Source organism: Jaculus jaculus, chromosome 3 (genome assembly GCF_020740685.1).
Source record: "Jaculus jaculus isolate mJacJac1 chromosome 3, mJacJac1.mat.Y.cur, whole genome shotgun sequence".
In the NCBI taxonomy this organism is placed as follows: domain Eukaryota; kingdom Metazoa; phylum Chordata; class Mammalia; order Rodentia; family Dipodidae; genus Jaculus; species Jaculus jaculus.
This window is the reverse complement of record NC_059104.1, coordinates 168,899,273-168,916,577: the sequence shown is the minus strand read 5'-3', so window position 1 is coordinate 168,916,577 and position 17,305 is coordinate 168,899,273. Positions and strand designations below refer to the sequence as shown.

Here is a 17,305-nt window from a genome sequence, read left to right as displayed (position 1 = left end):
ATATCACAATATGGAGACAGAAAGGCAAGGCATGGGAAAAAAAATGCTCAGATGTCTGTGGCAAAACTGGGCCACTTGCTGTGGAATCACGAGCTATGACTAGAGGACACCTCAAGAACACATGCACCCTCCATCCCTAGACTGCAGGATAGGCTCCAAGCTATCCCTGGGCCAGCATTCTGGGAGGCAGGGGAACCCGGGCTCTGGCTCAACCCTGCCTTGCCCCAGTTTCAGCACCCCTTGTCAGCAATGCAGGGCTCACAGACATGAAAGTGTGTGATAAACTTGTACTTAGATTGCAGGGAGAGTTAAGTGCTGCTATCCTTGTGGTCTGGAGGAGTTCCAGTTTCTGGGTCCAGCAAGCATATAGCTAACTCCTCAGTCACCAATAACGTGCCCCTCTTCCCTGCTCCTCTGTGGGGTCTGAGCTTGGTCCACAGTATGTCTAGTTATGGAGTGTAAGCAGGTGGAATGCCTTCAGGGACACAGGAAAGGTGCCTACATTGTTTAGAATCCCACCCACTGAGAGGTTAGTTTAAGCCCTTTGTGGGGAGGCCAAGAACTCATGTAGCTGAGGTTGGCCTTGACTCCTGGTCCTTCTTGCCCAAGCTTCTCAAGTGCTGGGATTATAGGTATGTGCCACCATGTCTGGCTGTTGTTTTTTTCTTTAAGGGGCAGTTTTTGTTTTTTTTTGTAAGTAGGGTTTCACTGTAGCTCAGGCTGACCTGGAATTCAACATGTAGCCTCAGGGTGGCCTCGAACTCTTGGCAATCCTCCTACCTCTGCCTCCCAAGTGCTGGGATTAAAGGCGTGCGCCACCACGCCTGGCTCTTTACTTTTCTTTCCCCCAGTTCTTTTGTTTTTGATAAGGTCTTAGAATCCTGCCCAGGCTGTCCCTAACCCCCTGCCTTCCAAGGTACTGGGACTCCAGGAGCTCAGCACTGTGACTGGCTTTGGTAGCCACTGTGGAAGCATCGCAAAAGCAGCAGCAGAAATAACCTTGAGACTCCGGGGCAGGGCTTCTAGCAGCTGTTAGGATGATGTGGGCCTGGGGTTATATACTTGGACAATGCACTTCACTTCCCTGGGCCCACTTACAGTAAACGTTTCAACTCCTATATGGAAGCCAGATGATGGAATAAAACTAACCCTACACTCCAAAGCAGGGCTGAGGTGGAGGATTTTAACTCCCTGTTCCGAGAGCAAGCTTTTGTGAAACTAGGCCTTCAGGCTGCTGCCGCCCCTCCAGGAGGCTCTGAAGGATGCCTGGGCTTGGTGATGAGATTCCTACAATCTCAATGACGGGCGCTGCCCTGGGATTCAGGCAAACCAAGGGTTTTCCTGTCATTATCAAGGCCTCTCTCGTGTTTTCTAGACTCTTTCCCTTTTCCCAGCCCATCCATGGGCATGCTCAGACTCCTGAATCCTGCTAGCCTCATGACAATTCCACGTCTGGTCCGTAAGGCTGCTAAGTGAACAAGCTCGAAGTCTGTTCACCTTCCACCTGCACGTTCAGCTATTGACAGACACGCCCAGGGCCGTAGACTCTCACGGGACATCACTAAAGGTGCCTATAGCCATGGCCAGACCTCCAGTTCTACAGGAGGGCAGCAGAGCAAGTGTGCACACAGCCTAGGCTGCCTGACACCCTGATTCTGGCTTCCTGCTTCAGGGGAGTGGGAGCTCAGCTGCATTTGTCAGAAGCTGAATGAAGGGCTGGGCCCGCCAAGCACGAAGGGGTCTAGTCTGTGGCTCTCACCCTGGCCTACTAAGGAGGGAAAGGGCCAGTAGCCGTCGCTGATTCAGACTGATGGATGGGGACTGACCTCCCCTTCACAGCTGCCACACTTCCCCAAGGAGCCCAGGCACTGGTCCTGGGAAAGAAGTCAGCAAGGCCAGTCTGAGTCCTGGTCTCTGCTCGATGGCTGGTCACCACCTCCATGAGATCCCTAGCCTGGGGAGGAGGTAAACCCACCCACAAAAAGGCTCTGAAACCAGGTAGCCCACACCTGTAGTTGCAGCATTTGGGAGGATGGGGAGGGAAGATTGCCAGGAGTCTGAGGCTGGCCTGTGACTAGAGTTTCAGGTCAGACTGGGAGGAGAGAGCCCCTACCCTGGAGTCAGAAAAACAAAACAAAACAGAACAGGGCTGGAGAGATGGCCCCATGGTTCAGGCATGCTTGCCTGCAAAGCCAAAGGACCCCAGTTTGATTCTCTAGGACCCATGTAAGCCAAATGCACAAGGGGGTGCATGCATTTTGAGTTCGTTTGCAGTGCCCATTCTCTTTCTCTTTCTCAAATAAATTACAAAAAAAAAAAATTCCTTAGAGGCAGCACGTTTGCCCAGTGGAAGCCCAAATCCAACCCGTGCTGAGTCAGTTCTGTCCTGTATGTTCAGAACATGCCTGCCCATGGATGTGACTGTAGAGGGTGGGCAGCCTGACCTGCCCTCAGTAAGTCTAAGACTTGGGGAGATGGGTGGCCACGTGTGAAATGGGGTAAAGTAAGCTCGCAGCACTGACGCTTCCAATGAGCAGCTGTGGGGAGTCGAGGGCAAGCCTGGAAAGCAGCCCCAGCGCACCAGGTACCAAGCAAGCGACAGCCACTGCTGTCCTCTGACCTGCTCCTCCACCCAGCACCTCAGCCCAGGCTGCATATGGGGAGAGAAATGGACTAGGCAACCTCCTCAGGCCCTGGGCTAGAGGCCGGATGTGGAAGGCGATTTCTCCTCTGGCCACCAAAGTGCCTAAAGGGCCCTTTGGACCAAGACATCAGGTAACAGCTATGAGAGAAGGAGGAGGAGACACCAAGGTTAAGCTTGCTTTATGGGTGAAGGAAGCCAGCTGGGCTGGGCAAGGGTCAGGTCTCCCCTCCATGGAGCCACTAGACTCAGGCATGGAAAGGTGGGGTGAGGGAAAGGAAGGGGTAAGGAGAGGGAGGACAAAGAGGGAAAGGCAGGGCAAGGGAAGGGAAGCAGGGCCCTGGGAGACATGAAGGCAAAGCCAGAGGCATCAGGTCAGCAGCAGGAGAGGCTCAAAAGGACGCCTCCTGAGAGGTGTAGGCAGCCATCAGCGCCCGTTTCAGCTGCTCGTAGGTGACAAACATCACTACATTCCAGGACCCCAAGCGAAGAAAGGAGGGCATGAACCTAGAGGAAACAAAATGCAGGTTATAGGGCTAGAGAGATGGCTCAGCAGTTAAGGCTCTTGCCTGCAACACCTAATGATCTGGGTTCGATTCCCCAGTAACCATGTAAAGCCCGATGCACAAAGTGGCAAATGAATCTGGAGTTTGTTTCCAGAGGCTGGAGGCTCTGGCGTGCCCATTCTGTCTCTCTTCTCTCTCTCTCTGCTTGCAAATTAAGCAAGAATCCTGGGCTGGAGAGATGGCTTAGCGGTTAAGGCACTTGCCTGCAAAGCCCAAGGACCTAGGTTCAGTTCCCCAGGATCTGCATAGCACAAGGGGGCACATGCATCTGAAGTTTGTTTGCAGTGGCTGGAGGCCCTGGCATGCCTATTCTCTCTCGCCTCTCTCTCTCAAATAAATAAATAAATATCACAAAAAAAGAAAGAAAGAAAAATTCCTGAGACCCAGCCCCTCCCTCTGTAGCGCTAGGGACGAAACCCAGGGCTCTGTGCATGCCTGCTGCTCTAACCACTGAGCTCACCTCCGGCCCTGAGCCCCCATTTTAGCATCTACGAAACAGGTGAGAGCAACGGTGGGAGGTTTGACACTTGGTTGCACCTCACTTCCGGGTAGTTCTCTCCCACCAGTGAGGCAGGTGTGGGTGGCCAGAGTTGAGTATGAGGGCGGGGGAGGGGGCGGGGGGAGATCAGAGGCTCACCCTTTGTAGAAGGCTCGGGGCCCCTCCTTCTGGAGCATGGTAAGGGCACAGTGCCCAGCGCTGTGGTACTGGCCCAAGGCAGAGTTCATATATCTCGTCTTGACCACGTCAACGGGGGAGGCAATGATGGTGGTGCAGAAGCCCGCCCCAAAGGCAGCCGTGAAGTGGCATGGAAGGTTATCTGCCAAGGAGCAGCAGGGAGGGGCAGTCAGCTCTCTCAGGGAAGAGAACTACTTAAGTAGAGAGGAGTCTTGGGCTTTTCAATTAATTCCTTTTTTTTTTTTTTTTTTGGTTTTTCGAGGTAGGGTCTCACTCTGGTCCAGGCTGAGCTGGAATTAACTCTGTAGTCTCAGGGTGGCCTTGAACGCACAGTGATTCTCCTACCTCTGCCTCCCGAGTGCTGGGATTAAAGGCGTGCGCCACCACACCCTGCTCAATTAATTCTTCTTTTTTGGTTTTTCGAGGTAGCGTCTCACTCTAGCCCAGGTCAGCCAGGGTACAGCAAGAACCGACCTCAAAAAAACAAAAAAAGCTAGGCATGATAGCACACGCTTTTAATTCCAGCACTTGGGAGGCAGAGGTAGGAGGATCAACTGTGAGTTTGAGGACACCCTGAGACTGCATACTAAATTCCAGGTCAGCCTGGCCAGAGTGAGACCGTATCTTGAAAAGCAAAAGAAGGTGATCTTCAGGCAACTGGACCCCTCCTCCCCAACTCCTCCTCCACCACTGACCCAGACTCACCTGTCATGAGGTTGGCCTTCAAGAGGGCATCTTTGATGAGGTCATAGGTCACTAGCTCAGCACAGTTGACAAGGGCATTACGAGCAACATTGGGCGAGGTCCCTACAGAGACAAGGAGAGCCACTGTGAGCCTGGGGCACGGGGAAGAGGAAGGTGGGCAAAGGCCAATGTTCTATACTGACCTTTCCAGAGACCTCGGAACCCTTCCTCGCGTGCAATGGTCTTGTAGGCTTCCACAGTACTTTGGTACCTCCGGCCACCTCCAGCTCGGGCCTGAGCTTGGAACCTGACCTTTACCACATCCGTGGGCTGGGCTACGGCAACAGCCAGGGCACCTGTGGTGCTGCCTGCCAGGAGGCGGCTCCCAATGCCGGCATCTGTGGGCATACAAGGGACCAGTGGTCAGGTCACCTGGCACTCATTTCTACCTTCTCCCTCCATGCCACTGTCACGTGACCTTCAGGAATGAAGTAAGAGGAGACAGTACTTTCTTTCCTAACATGTCTTCGTTTAGTCTGCTTTAAAAGCCCAGAGAGGGGGCTGGAGAGATGGATTAGTGGTTAAGCGCTTGCCTGTGAAGCCTAAGGACCCCGGTTCAAGGCTCGACTCCCCAGGACCCACGTTAGCCAGATGCACAAGAGGGCGTATGCATCTGGAGTTCGTTTGCAGTGGCTGGAGACCCTGGCGTGCCCATTCTCTCTTCCTCTCTCTATCTGCCTCTTTCTGTCCCTCTCTGTCTCTCTCAAATAAATAAACAAAAATAACAAAACTTTTAAAAGCCCAGAGAGGCTGGAGAGATGGCTCAGAGGTTAAAGGTGCTCGCGTACAAAGCCTGATGGCCAAATTTGATTTCCCATGGGGCTGGAGAGATGACTTAGGGGTTAAGGTGCTTGCCAGCAAAGCCAAAGGACCCAGGTTCAATTCCCCAGAATCCACAAGGGGGCGCACTGTGCCTGGAATTCGTTTGTAGTAGCAGGAGGCCCTGACATGCCCATTCTCTCTCTGAAATTAAAAAAAAAAAAAAAGCCAAATGGGAGCCAGGCATGGTGGTGTACACCTTTAATCCTGGCACTCAGGAGGCAGAGGTAGGAGGATTGCTATAAATTCAAGGACACCCTGAAACTATATAGCAAATTCCAGGTCAGCCTGGGATAAAATGAGACCCTACCCTGAGAAACCAAGGGAAAAAAAAAAGCCAAATGGTGGGAGTTCCTTTGCAGCACAGTGGCAAGAGGCCCTGCCACGCCCCCTCTCTCTCATGCCCATTCTATTTCTCTCCTTTCGAGGTAGGGTCTCACTCTAGGCCAGGCTGACCTGGAGCTCACTCTGCAGTCCTAGACTGGTCTTGAACTCACAGTGGTCCTCCTACTTCTGCCTCCGGAGAGCCGGGATTAAAGGGTGTGCCACCATGCATGCCCTGTTTCCTCTCTGTCTGTCAATCTCTCTTTTTTTTTTTTCTTTGTTTTTTTTTTTGAGGTTGGGTCTCACTCTAGCTCAGGCTGACCTGAAATTCACCATGGAGTCCCAGGGTGGCCCTGAACTCTTGGCGATCCTCCTACCTCTGCCTCCCGAGTGCTGGGATTAAAGGCGTGCGCCACCACGCCTGGCACTTCTCTCTCTCTCTCACACACATAAACAAAAATAAGAGCCCCGAGACTGATTTCTCATCAAATATGAAACCCGAAACTTCTAATGGAAGGGGACTCATGAGCCTTGGGATCTCATTCCAGACATACTTCGCTTTCCCATGCGATTCTGGACAAGCCAGCCTCTTGCGTGGAGCGCTGCTTGGCTCACTTTATTTGTGTGTAAGAAGGTGAGCTAGCTCGATAAGGTGGCTCGTGCCTGTGAGACAGAAGCAGGTGGATATCAGTGAGTTCAGGGCCAGGCTGGTCTACATAGGGAGCTTCTGTCTCACACACACAGAAAATGCAAATGGAGGGCTGACTGTGGCATGCTGAGGTGGAAGAATGCCAGCTTTGGAGGCAGGAGAGTGTGATTGCTGGTTTGCCATTGTGTCCCCTTGGGCCAGTGCTTCTCCCGCTTCAAGCCTCAATTTCTTCATCTGTGACATGGGGAAGATGCCACCTACTCCCAAGGTGATTGTGAGCCTGGCACAGTCCTGGTGGTGTGCAATCAGGACCTTCCCACTTCCCCATCCCTCTGACCCTCTATCTCAGGGAGGGGGAGACTCCTCAGCTATATGAACTAAGAACAATCATCAAGAGAGAGAGAGGGGCAGAGGCCAAGGCACCTGCGGCCACCTGCACACTCACGCTCAGAGCCCTTGGTGTAGAACTGCTTGACCGAGTCGTAGAGGCCGATGCGGACGGAGGCGAAACTCATCTGGCGCTGCAGGCCGGCCACCAACCCGTTGTAGAGGCTGCGGGGGCCCTCGGTGCGCACCATGGTCAGGATGGTGCCCAGCACACCACGGTACTGGGCACTGGCCGCAGTGCGCACGGTCCCTTGACTTTCTCCTTGGATCTGCAAGGCCAAGATAGGATGGCTATTAAGCGTCTCCTGCCATCCCTCGGTTCCCAAGCGTTCCACTGCCCCAGGAGCCTGAGCTGGGGAGGGAGATGAAACACCATCAGGGCACCCCCCTTACCCCCGCTTCATCCTCACCTGTAGCCGGACCTTGGCAGTGTCCAGAGGAAAGGTGATAAGATCTGCAATGCAGGCAGCTGTGCCAGCCCCCAGGAACTTCACAGTGGCTGTGGGGGGCACATCTGTGGCCTTGAACCCAACCATGATTTCCTATTATGGTCCCAGAAGATGAAGAAAATTGGAGAAGGGGGCACCTTCAACCAGCAAGACGAGACAGAGGAACTCTGCCGGAATCTAAGCCAAAAGGAGAGAAGCCCCATGATCAGTGGCCTCAGGGCCCCCTGCTTACTACCCGAGCCACCCTCAAATGCACCTTCCCGACAGCACCAAGTCCTTAAGCAGATCTCAGTGACCCTAGAAGGGAAAAACAGGAATGAGCCTCTGAGTAATGGGCTGATAGCCTTCCCTGAAAACTAGAGGGAACTAAAGAGGTAATAACTATCCCACTCAATCGATAAGCTTCCCTTAGCTCGAAGCAGTCTGGTGGGATATCCTCCCTAGACAATTCTGCTAAAAAAAAAAAAAAAAAAAGGTTATTCTGGGGCTGGAGAGATGGCTTAGAGGTTAAAGCACTTACCTGCAAAGACTAAGGACCTAGGTTCAATTCCCCAGGACCCACATAAGCCAGATGCACAAGGTGGTTGCATGCATGTGGAGTTCGTTCGTCTGCAGTGGCTGGAAGCCCTGGTGCGCCCATTCTTTTTTTTTTTTTTATGTTGTTGTTCATTTCTTATTTATTTGAGAGTGACAGAGAGAGAATGGGCACACCAGGGCCTCTAGCCACTGCAAAGGAACTCCAGACGCGTGCACCCCCTTGTGCATCTGGCTAATGTGGGTCCTGAAGAAATGAGCCTCGAACCGGGGTCCTTAGGCTTCACAGGCAAGTGCTTAACTGCTAAGCCACTTCTCCAGCCTGGTGCGCCCATTCTTTATCTGCCTCACTTGCAGGTGGTCCAGTCTGTTTTTCTTAAGATCCTCCTTGTATGCTTGCACCCCAGTCTGGCTCAGTGTTTCATCCCGCAGGAAGGCTGCTGCCCTCACTACTTCTCTCAATAAACTGTAGAGATCAACTCCGGTGTTCTCTTTTGCTTTTCTTTTTTTTGTTTGTTTTTGGTTTTCAAGGTAGGGTCTCAATCTAGCCCAGGCTGTCCTGGAATTCCCTCTATAGTCTCAGGGTGGCCTTGAACTCACGGCAATCCTCCTACCTCTACCTCCCAAGTGCTGGGATTAAAGTACTGCGCCACCACACCTGGCTGAAGATATTCAGATTTTGTTAAGGGCTCCCTCCACTCAACGCAGGGGGTGTGGTGGGGGCCGTCCCGGCAGCTCTCACACAGCCCTTGGTCTGCTGGTCCCCACGGCACTAATGAGGCTGTTTCTGTCGTGTGGATCTATTCTGGGTTCTGACAGAAGAGGGCAAAGTCCTGCCAAACCCAGGATCTGAGAAGGAAAGATGCACTGGCTTATGCTCCGGGTTTCCAAGCAGGAAAGGTTCTGATGGGTCTAGACTTACTGAAAGAGGAGAGGAGGACGGTCAAGGTGATTAATTCAATCCTTCCCGGCCACCACAAAGCTCAGTCCCAAAGCTGGGCGTGGTGGCGCACGCCTTTAATCCCAGCACTCGGGAGGCAGAGGTAGGAGGATCACTGTAAATTCAAGGCCACCCTGAGCTAGATTGAGATATTACCTTAAAAAAAAAAAAAAAGCAAGCTCAGTCCCTCTAGTGGCTTCTTAAACAAGTCTGCTTTGCTTGGCACCAGTTCACTGAGACACAGGGGACAGTATTCACTCTTACGGGATTCCAATTCCAGCTGTACTGGGACTTGCAGGACATTCGCTTGCAGAGGGAACAATGAACTATCATTCCATCAGGAGAGGAATGAGGAAAGTGGGGGGGATCAGAAAAGATTTCTTAGCTGGGTCTTAAAGGACGCTGGGCAGGGCTGAGAGGAAGCACAGAGCCACTAGACTCCTCCTCCTGGTCAACCAGGAGACCTGTTTCTTTTCTTCCAAACCCTCCTCTTCACTCAAGGTACAAGATGGGAGGTGCAGGTTGGAGCTACAAAGACACAGGAAACCAGAAACTATATTTTGTTTTCAGAGTTGGACCAACACCCTTTTCACTGCCCCAGGAGGAAGTGAGCCCAGCACCCCCAGTGGGGGAGGGTGACCAGCTTCTCTTTTTCCTCCAGAGTTTACTTCTCTGGTATCATTGGAGCAGCTGCTCCAAGCCCAGTTTGATTGGCTGTCCTGTTGCTGGGGCTCAGGAGGAAAGCGCTGGCTGGTGGGGGGGAGGATGTGGTAGAAGGTCACTTGTGCCATGGAAACAAACAGTTCACCCAGCTTCTTCTTCCTGGGCTTCACCCAGGTGGCTGAGACAAACAGGGACATCAAGAGCAAGGCACCATGGCAACGGGTTCAAGAGCCCCTCTGGGGCAAGGCTGAATCATGTTTCCCACAGCCACTTGGTAACTCCCCTTGGATAAAGGTGCTTCCAGGCCTCCCCAGCGGCTGCCCCTTTCTAGTAAGAGGCACTTGACACTTTAGCCCACTCCACTGCCCCAGCCTCACTCAATCCCACCAGCGGCTGCTGCCCTTACTGCTGTGTAAAACGCGGGAAGACAGACAGACCCTCGTCTACAGGCTCTAAAGCTTCCGCTATTTGGCCACTTGTTTTGCACTGCCGCCCACCTCCTTTCTTTCCTCCTCTTTTCTTCAGCCCCGGGACGCACACAAGGCCTTTCAGAAGGAAAGTCCCATGCCAATGAAAACAGTTCTGACGCCTTTAATCCCAGCACTCGGGAGGCAGAGGTAGGAGAATCGCCAAAAGTTCGAGGCCACCCTGAGACTACACAGTGAATCCCAGGTCAGCCTGTGCTAGAGTAAGATCCTATCTTGGAAAAAAAAAAAAAGTTCTGAGAAGGTTCAAGCAACTAACATCCATTTTTCTGGGCATCAGAGACATGATGCCACAAGTCCATCGCATGCCCACCCTTGGGTTTCGGGGTGTTTGTGACGTTCAGATAAATGAATACTCAGCTGTCTGGGGGCTTCCCAAAAGCCAGGTTTCCAAGAGGGCTGAGAACTGGGGCAAAGATCACTGTACTAAAGACCCTACTAAGGAAAGTAGAACCCAGACTTAGAATTTCAATCATACATCGTAGGCCTACAGAAATAACTCGTGTCAGAGTTCAAAAACAACTTGATTACAAATCTCAAGCCTCGGAGACATTCAAAAGGGACAGTGTTTAAAGTCTTAGCCCTGTTGCTGATTTCCAGGGTGACTTGGGACCTCGGGTTCCTCCTTTGAACAATGGGGTCCACCACCCTTGGTTTGTTAGGGGAGACCAGGGATGATGAAAGTGTTCAGAGAAAGTGGGGGGGAAGGTAGGGAGTAGGGGCAGAGGCTCACTTAGCACTTGGCCTAGACTCTTACCCGGCGTGGTGCTGTGAGGTCTCACACTGAGGCCTCCACGATCAAGCTTCTCTAAAGACGTCCCATTCTTCAAAGCTGCCAGTGGCTATCATGGTCCAATCCCCTTGATTTTCCATAGAAAACAGCTGGGAGACTAAACACTTAAAGATCATACTATGTGTCCTGTGGGGCGAGGGGAAAGGAGCAGCGTTAGGAAGGGCAATTCCGCCACGTATAGCACCACACCACAGCCACCTGCCCCAGACACACAAGCCCATTCAGTCCCTGCCTGGCTGGGAGGGGAGACATAACTCATCCCACTCAGGACAGTCAGGGACGAGGTGCACATCATCGGGGTGGGGGAAATGAACTCAAGGGTCTCCCTTCAAAGTATCACACTTTGGCTGTCTTCCAAACTTGTTTTCCTGACAGGTCTGTGGATAAGCAGCCCCCAAGACAGGAGCGTTTCATGCGTGTGTGTTTTTACAGGACAGTGTGCCCTCCACTCCAGTCCCCTGAAAGCAAGTCAGGGAACTTGCTCTGACATCAAGACAGTCAAGCTTCAGGCCTTCCCCTGGCAGACAACCCCAGCAAGTATAAGAGGCATTGGGGCACATGGCTTGGGGCCACCCGGGGAGGCTCATTCTGGTTAGCAGTGACGTGTAAGGCCCCACACCCACCCAGGCAAGGCAGGCTGGCGTTGTGGCTGGAGGGGTGGTGGGTAGGATAAGGAGCCGGGCAACCCCAGCATTCTGGAGGCAGAAGTAGAAGGATGGCTGAGTTTGAGGCCACCCTGAGACTACAGAGCGAACTCCAGGTCAGCCAGAAACCAACTTAAAAAAGAAAAAAAAAAAAAAAAAGAAGCCGGGCGTGGTGGTGCACGCCTGAAATACCAGTACTCGGGAGGCAGAGATAGGAGGATAGCTGTGAGTTCGAAACCACCCTGACACTACATAGTGAATTCCAGGTCAGGCTGGGCTAGAGCGAGATCCTATCTCGAAAGAATTTTTAAAAATAATAAATTGCCGGGAGTGGTGGCGCACGTGTTTAATCCCAGCACTCGGTAGGCAGAGGTAGGAGGATCGCCGTGAGATCGAGGCTATCCTGAATCTACACATCGAATTCCAGATCAGCAGCCTGGGCTAGAGTAAAATCCTACCTCGAAAAAAAACTAAAATAAAACAAAATAATAATAATAATAAATTTTAGAGTGAAAGGAGAAATAAAAGACAGGGACAAGTACAAATTAGGCCGGGAGGGAAAGGTAATTAAAGAGCGGAAGCACGAGGGTCCGCGTGGCCAGGATGGAGGGAGCAGGTGCAGCGGGGGCAGGGCTGGGGCCGGGCTCACCGGACCGTAGGGAGAACTCGAGTGCGAGCGGCTTTGTTCCACGGCGGGCGCGTGGAGACTGCGCCAACCAGGATAGATCGGGAGACAGCCCTGGCGGGAGGAGCGGAGGGTGCGCGGACGGCGGCGGGAAGTAGTCCTGGGGGCGGGGCCTGCGGGCGGGGCGGGGCGGGGCCTGCGGGCGGCGGGATGTAGTCCTGGGGGCGGGGCCTGCGGGCGGGGCGGGGCGGGCGGCGGGATGTAGTCCTGGGGGCGGGGCATTCTGGAGGCGGGGCCTGAGGGTGGCGGCAGCCTTAGTCGTGGGGGCGGGGCCTGAGGGCGGCGGCAGGCGTGGTCCTGGGGGCGGGGCCTGAGGGCGGGGAGGAGGCGGAGCCTGCGTTCCCGCCTCCTCCCCGCCGCACCCCGTCAGGTCCCAGGCGACCCGGGAACGTTCTAACGGCTGCAGTGGGGCTGGGCCTCAGTCAGACAGGATGGCGCTCAGAATGTGAGAAGTGCCGAGCGGGCCCCGGGCCAGCTGCGGGCCCTGCCCAGGCATAGGATGGGCGCCTCAGCTAGCTGATGGTCGCGGGGTGGGAGGTGGGGGACGAACAGGAAAACAACCAATGCTTGACTGGGCCTTTTGGCCGGACTGGCCTGCATTCGGGGAGTAAGGAAAGGAAGTTGGTCTGTATTTGTCTCTGGACTTTTTTAAAAAACACTTTGTGTTCATTTTTATTTATTTATTTGAGAGTGACAGAGAGAGAGAGAGACAGAGAATGGGCGCGCCAGGGCTTCCAGGCATTGCAAACGAACTCCAGACGCGTGCGCCCCCTTGTGCATCTGGCTAACGTGGGACCTGGGGAACCAAGCCTCGAACCGGGGCCATTAGGCTTCACAGGCAAGCGCTTAACTGCTAAGCCATCTCTCCAGCCCTCATTTAAGGTTTTGATACCGGAGTTTTGAGGTTTCTCTGCCAAAGCACCAATATATGCCAACACATTGATATATGAGAATTTTGGGATATTCGTGGATTCTTATGAATTTTTTTAAATTTTTTAAAAATTATTTATTTATTTATTTGAGAGTGACAGACACAGAGAGAAAGACAGATAGAGGGAGAGAGAGAATGGGCGCGCCAGGGCTTCCAGCCACTGCAAACGAACTCCAGACGCGTGTGCCCCCTTGTGCATCTGGCTAACGTGGGTCCTGGGAAATCAAGCCTCGAACCGGGGTCCTTAGGCTTCACTGGCAAGCGCTTAACCGCTAAGCCATCTCTCCAGCCCGATTCTTATGAATTTAAAGACTTGAAATCCACAGGCTAGAAAGTAAGGTTTAGAGATATTTTTTAAATGTTTTTGTTAATTTTTATTTGAGAGTGACACAGAGAAAGAAAGAGAAAGAGTGAGAACGGGCATGACAGGGCTTCCAGCTACTATAAACGAACTCCAGACACATGGCCTCTTGTGCTAACATGGGTCCTGGGGAATCAAGCCTTGAACCTGTGTCCTTAGGCTTCACAGGCAACTGCTTAACCGCTAAGCCATCTCTGCAGCCCTCCTTCCTCCTTCCTCTTTCCTCCTCCTTCCTCCTCTTCTTCCTTTTTTTTTTTGAGGTAAGGTCTCACTCTAGCCCAGGCTGACCTGGACTTTATGTAGTCTAAAGGCTGGCCTCAAACTCACAGCGAACCTCTAAGGAAAGTGTAAGAGAAAAAGCAAAAGGAAATACCGGATTTGATCTCTACAGGCAAGACTGTTTTATTTAGAGAGAGCAGTGAAGGGCCTCAGCTTTCCCCGGGATGAAGACTGAAACACTGGGCCAGGCTAGGGTGTAAGTAGGAGGATCCTAAGAAAAAGACTGGACAAGGTGCATTTGATAAGAAAATTGTAGCTGTTTGTGTCCTTGTTCAGAATAGGCTTCTTCAGCCAGGAATGTCTAAGGGAGGATACCCAGACGGTCTCTGGTCCTTCAAGGCCGTCTAGGGTGAGAGGAGTTCATCAGTCAGGAAAGGTGCCAAACTTCTTTATTGCCAACAAGCTTTAGGAATAGCTATTAACTCTTTAGTTCCCTTTAGTTTTCAGGGAAGGCTATTAGCCCTTCATAACCTCCTACCTAAGCCCCCTGCCTGAGTGCTGGGATTAAAAGCATGTGCCAGCATGCCCAGCAAGGTTTTTAAAAATATTTTTTAAACTTTATTTATTTGATATATGGAGAAAGACAGGCAGATAGAGAGAAAGAGAATGGGAACACCAGAGCCTTCAGTCACTACATATGAACTTAAGATGCATGTACCACCTTATGTGCTTATGTGGATAATGGGGAATTGAACCAGGGTCCTTTGGCTTTGCAGGCAAGTGCCTTAACCATTAAGCCATCTCTCCAGCCCAAGGCTTTTAAAAAACATTTATTTATTTGCAAGCAGAAGGAGATAGATAGAAGAGAGCAGACCGAATGGGCACACCAGGGCCTCCAGCAGCTGTAAATGAACTCTAGATGCACGCATCATCTTGTGCAATTGGCTTTACATGGGCACTGGGAAATGAAACTCTGGTCATTAAGCTTCGCAGGCAAGCATGTTAACCACTAAGCCATCTCTCCAACCCCTACAGAGATTTTATTTATTTTTTATTGACAACTTCCATAATTGTAAACAATATTCCATGGTAATTCCCTCCCTCCCCCCATTTTCCCCTTTGAATTTCCACTCTCCATCATATCACCTCCCCCTCTCAATCAGTCTTTCTTGTATTTTGATGTCATGATCTTTTCCTCCTATTATTATGGTCTTGTGTAGGTAGTGTCAGGCACTGTGAGGGCATGGATATCCAAGTCATTTGTGTCAGGAGGAGGAGCACATTGTAAGGAGTCCTACCCTTCCTTTGGCTCTTACATTCTTTCTACCACCTTTTCCGTAATGGACCCTGAGCCATGGAAGGTGTGACCGAGATATTTCAGTGCTGAGCATTCCTCTGTCACTTCTTCTCAGCACCATGATGCCTTCTGAGTCATCCCAAGGTCATCGCCATCTGAAAACAGAAGGTTCTCTAACTAAAAGTGAGGGTACCATTAATATATGGGTATGAACATTAAGAGAGGTGCTTACTGGGCAGTTTGGTGAGAGCATAGTATATATACAGTTAGCCAGACAGCAACAGACGTTATACCCTTAGCAGAGATCTTATTAGATTAAAAGAAGGAAAGAGGCAGGCGTGGTGGCACACACCTTTAATCCCAGCACTCAGGAGGCAGAGATACATCACCGTAAATTCGAGGCCACCCTGAGACTACATAGTGAATTCCAGGTCAGCCTAGGCCAGAGTGAGACCCTGAACCCCCCGCCAAAAAAATAAATAAATAAAAAGAGGGCTGGAGGGATGGCTTAATGGTTAAGGTGCTTGCCTGTGACCTTAAGGACCCATGTTTGACTCTTTAGATCCCGTGTAAACCAGGTGCTCAAGGTGACCCAAGCATACAAGGTTGCACATGTGCACAAGAGAGCACCCATGTCTGGAGTTCATTACAGTAGCTGCTCTCTCTCCCCCCATCTCCCTCTCATATATATTGGGCGTGGTAGCTCACACCTTTAATTCTAGCACTTAGGGGGCAGAGCTCAAGGCCACCCTGAGACTACATAGTGAATTCCAGGTCAGCCTGAGCCAAGCCACTCCTCATTGTACTAGATTGTTTAGCCAAGATTCAGATCTAGAAGTCAAAGTGTTATTTATTTTTTTATTGTCCAAAGCTATAAAACTTCACAAACCCTCAAGTATATATAACCATGTAAAATATATTTTAGAGTTTTTTATTTTTTATTTATTTATTTGCAAGCAGAGAGATCAAGAGAAGAGAGACAGAGAGAATGGGTATTTCAGGGTGTCTAGCTGCTGCCAAGGGACTTCAGATGCATGAGCCACTTTGTGCACCTGGTTTATGTGGGTCCTGGGGAATCAAACCTGGCTCATTAGGCTTTGCAAGCAAGCATCTTAACCACTGAGCCATCTCTCCAGCCAGAAATGGGGAGGAAGAACTTTCTTTTTGAAAAAAATAGTTATTGGGGCTGGAGAGATCGCTTAGTGGTTAAATACTTGCTTGTGAAGCCTAAGGACCCCTGTTGAGGATTGATTTCCCAGTACCCACGTAAGCCAGATGCACAAGGTGGTGCATGCATGTATTCATTTGAGAGAGAAATAAAAAGGCAGAGGGAGAAAGAGAATGGGCGTGCCAAGGTCTGAAAACATTGCAAAAAAAAAAAAAAAAACTCCAGATGCAAGCACCTCACTGTGTATCTGGCTTTGTGTGGGTACTAGGAATCGAACTCAGGTCCTTAGGCTTTGCAAGCATGGTCTTAACTGATGAGCCATCTCTCCAGCCCTGAGAGAGGGAGAACTTTTTTCTACTGGAATGTAAGTTTTAGAAGGCTTTCTTTCCTGCACAGGCTATGCGTGGCAATTTCTTTACAGATTTTCTCATTTAAATCAGAGCTAAACAAAGCTTGGCATGGTGGTACATGACTTTAATCCTAACACTCAGAAGGCTAAGGCAGGAGGATTGTGGATTCCAGGCCAGCCTGGGGTACAAAGTGAGACCCTGTCTCATAAGACCAAAAATAAAATAACTCAAAGCTAAACAATGGAATTCTAGTCTCTTTCTGTTGTGGCACCATGACAGTTGTTTTGTGGTTCAGTCTGTAGCGGTTTCCTCTGTGGCCAATGCAAATGTCTGTACTTCCATTTGCTCTGAGCAGGAAGACAATCAGGGTCTCCATTCTCATCACGGACATTTCAGGGTACAAGTCTGCTAGTTGCATGCACCTTAGTGATGTACCCACAGAAATTCCTGTGAGCCCACGCTTTTTTTTTTTCCATTTGCTGTGCATTTATAAGCATTCATTTAGACACAACTCTCTCTGTAGTTTTGTTTTATCAGATGAAAGGGTTCCTCCCAGAGCGTGGTGGCGCGCCCCTTTAATCCCAGCACTCGGGAGGCCACCCTGAGACTACATAGTGAATTCCAGGTCAGCCTGGGATAGAGTGAGACCCTACCTCAAAAAACCAAAAAAAAAGGGGGGGGGAGGTTCCCATCTTGTGATTCAGCACTGTAAAAATACTTCAAGATCATAACTCCAGTAAAAAATAAAAGGGGCTGGAGAGATGGCTTAGTGGTTAAGTGCTTGCCTGTGAAGCCTAAGGACCCTACCTCGAAAAACAAAAACAAACAAAAATCTTTGTGTGTATTGTATGTACGGTGTGTGTGGTATGATGTGTGGTGTCTGCAAATGTCTGTGCAGATGTCGGTGCCCACAGAGGCCAGAGGAGAAATTTGGGTGTCCTCTTAACACTAGTCTGCATACGTCCTTGAGATAGGGTCTC

At 51.0% G+C, this 17,305-nt stretch overlaps 1 protein-coding gene across 1 annotated transcript; it reads right to left on the bottom strand.

Moving 5' to 3' along the window:
• Positions 1-2,807: 2,807 nt before the first annotated feature.
• On the bottom strand, positions 2,808-12,110 carry LOC101601223 (mitochondrial uncoupling protein 2). Its single transcript, XM_004656281.2, has 8 exons — positions 11,964-12,110; positions 10,635-10,796; positions 7,217-7,432; positions 6,865-7,075; positions 4,771-4,965; positions 4,589-4,690; positions 3,845-4,025; positions 2,808-3,148 (listed from the first exon to the last, which is right to left on the bottom strand). The coding sequence occupies exons 3-8, from the start codon at positions 7,340-7,342 to the stop codon at positions 3,034-3,036; spliced, it is 930 nt and encodes a 309-aa protein (XP_004656338.2). The 5' UTR covers positions 7,343-7,432; positions 10,635-10,796; positions 11,964-12,110; the 3' UTR covers positions 2,808-3,033.
• Positions 12,111-17,305: the final 5,195 nt, after the last annotated feature.

Coding starts and splice junctions, on each gene's coding strand:
- LOC101601223 (XM_004656281.2), bottom strand. CDS start 7,342: ATGGTTGGGTTCAAGGCCACAGATGTGCCCCCCACAGCCACTGTGAAG. Junction 4,966..6,864: donor CTACACCAAGGGCTCTGAGC/GTGAGTGTGCAG, acceptor GTATGCCCACAG/ATGCCGGCATTGGGAGCCGC. Junction 4,691..4,770: donor GTTCCGAGGTCTCTGGAAAG/GTCAGTATAGAA, acceptor TTGTCTCTGTAG/GGACCTCGCCCAATGTTGCT.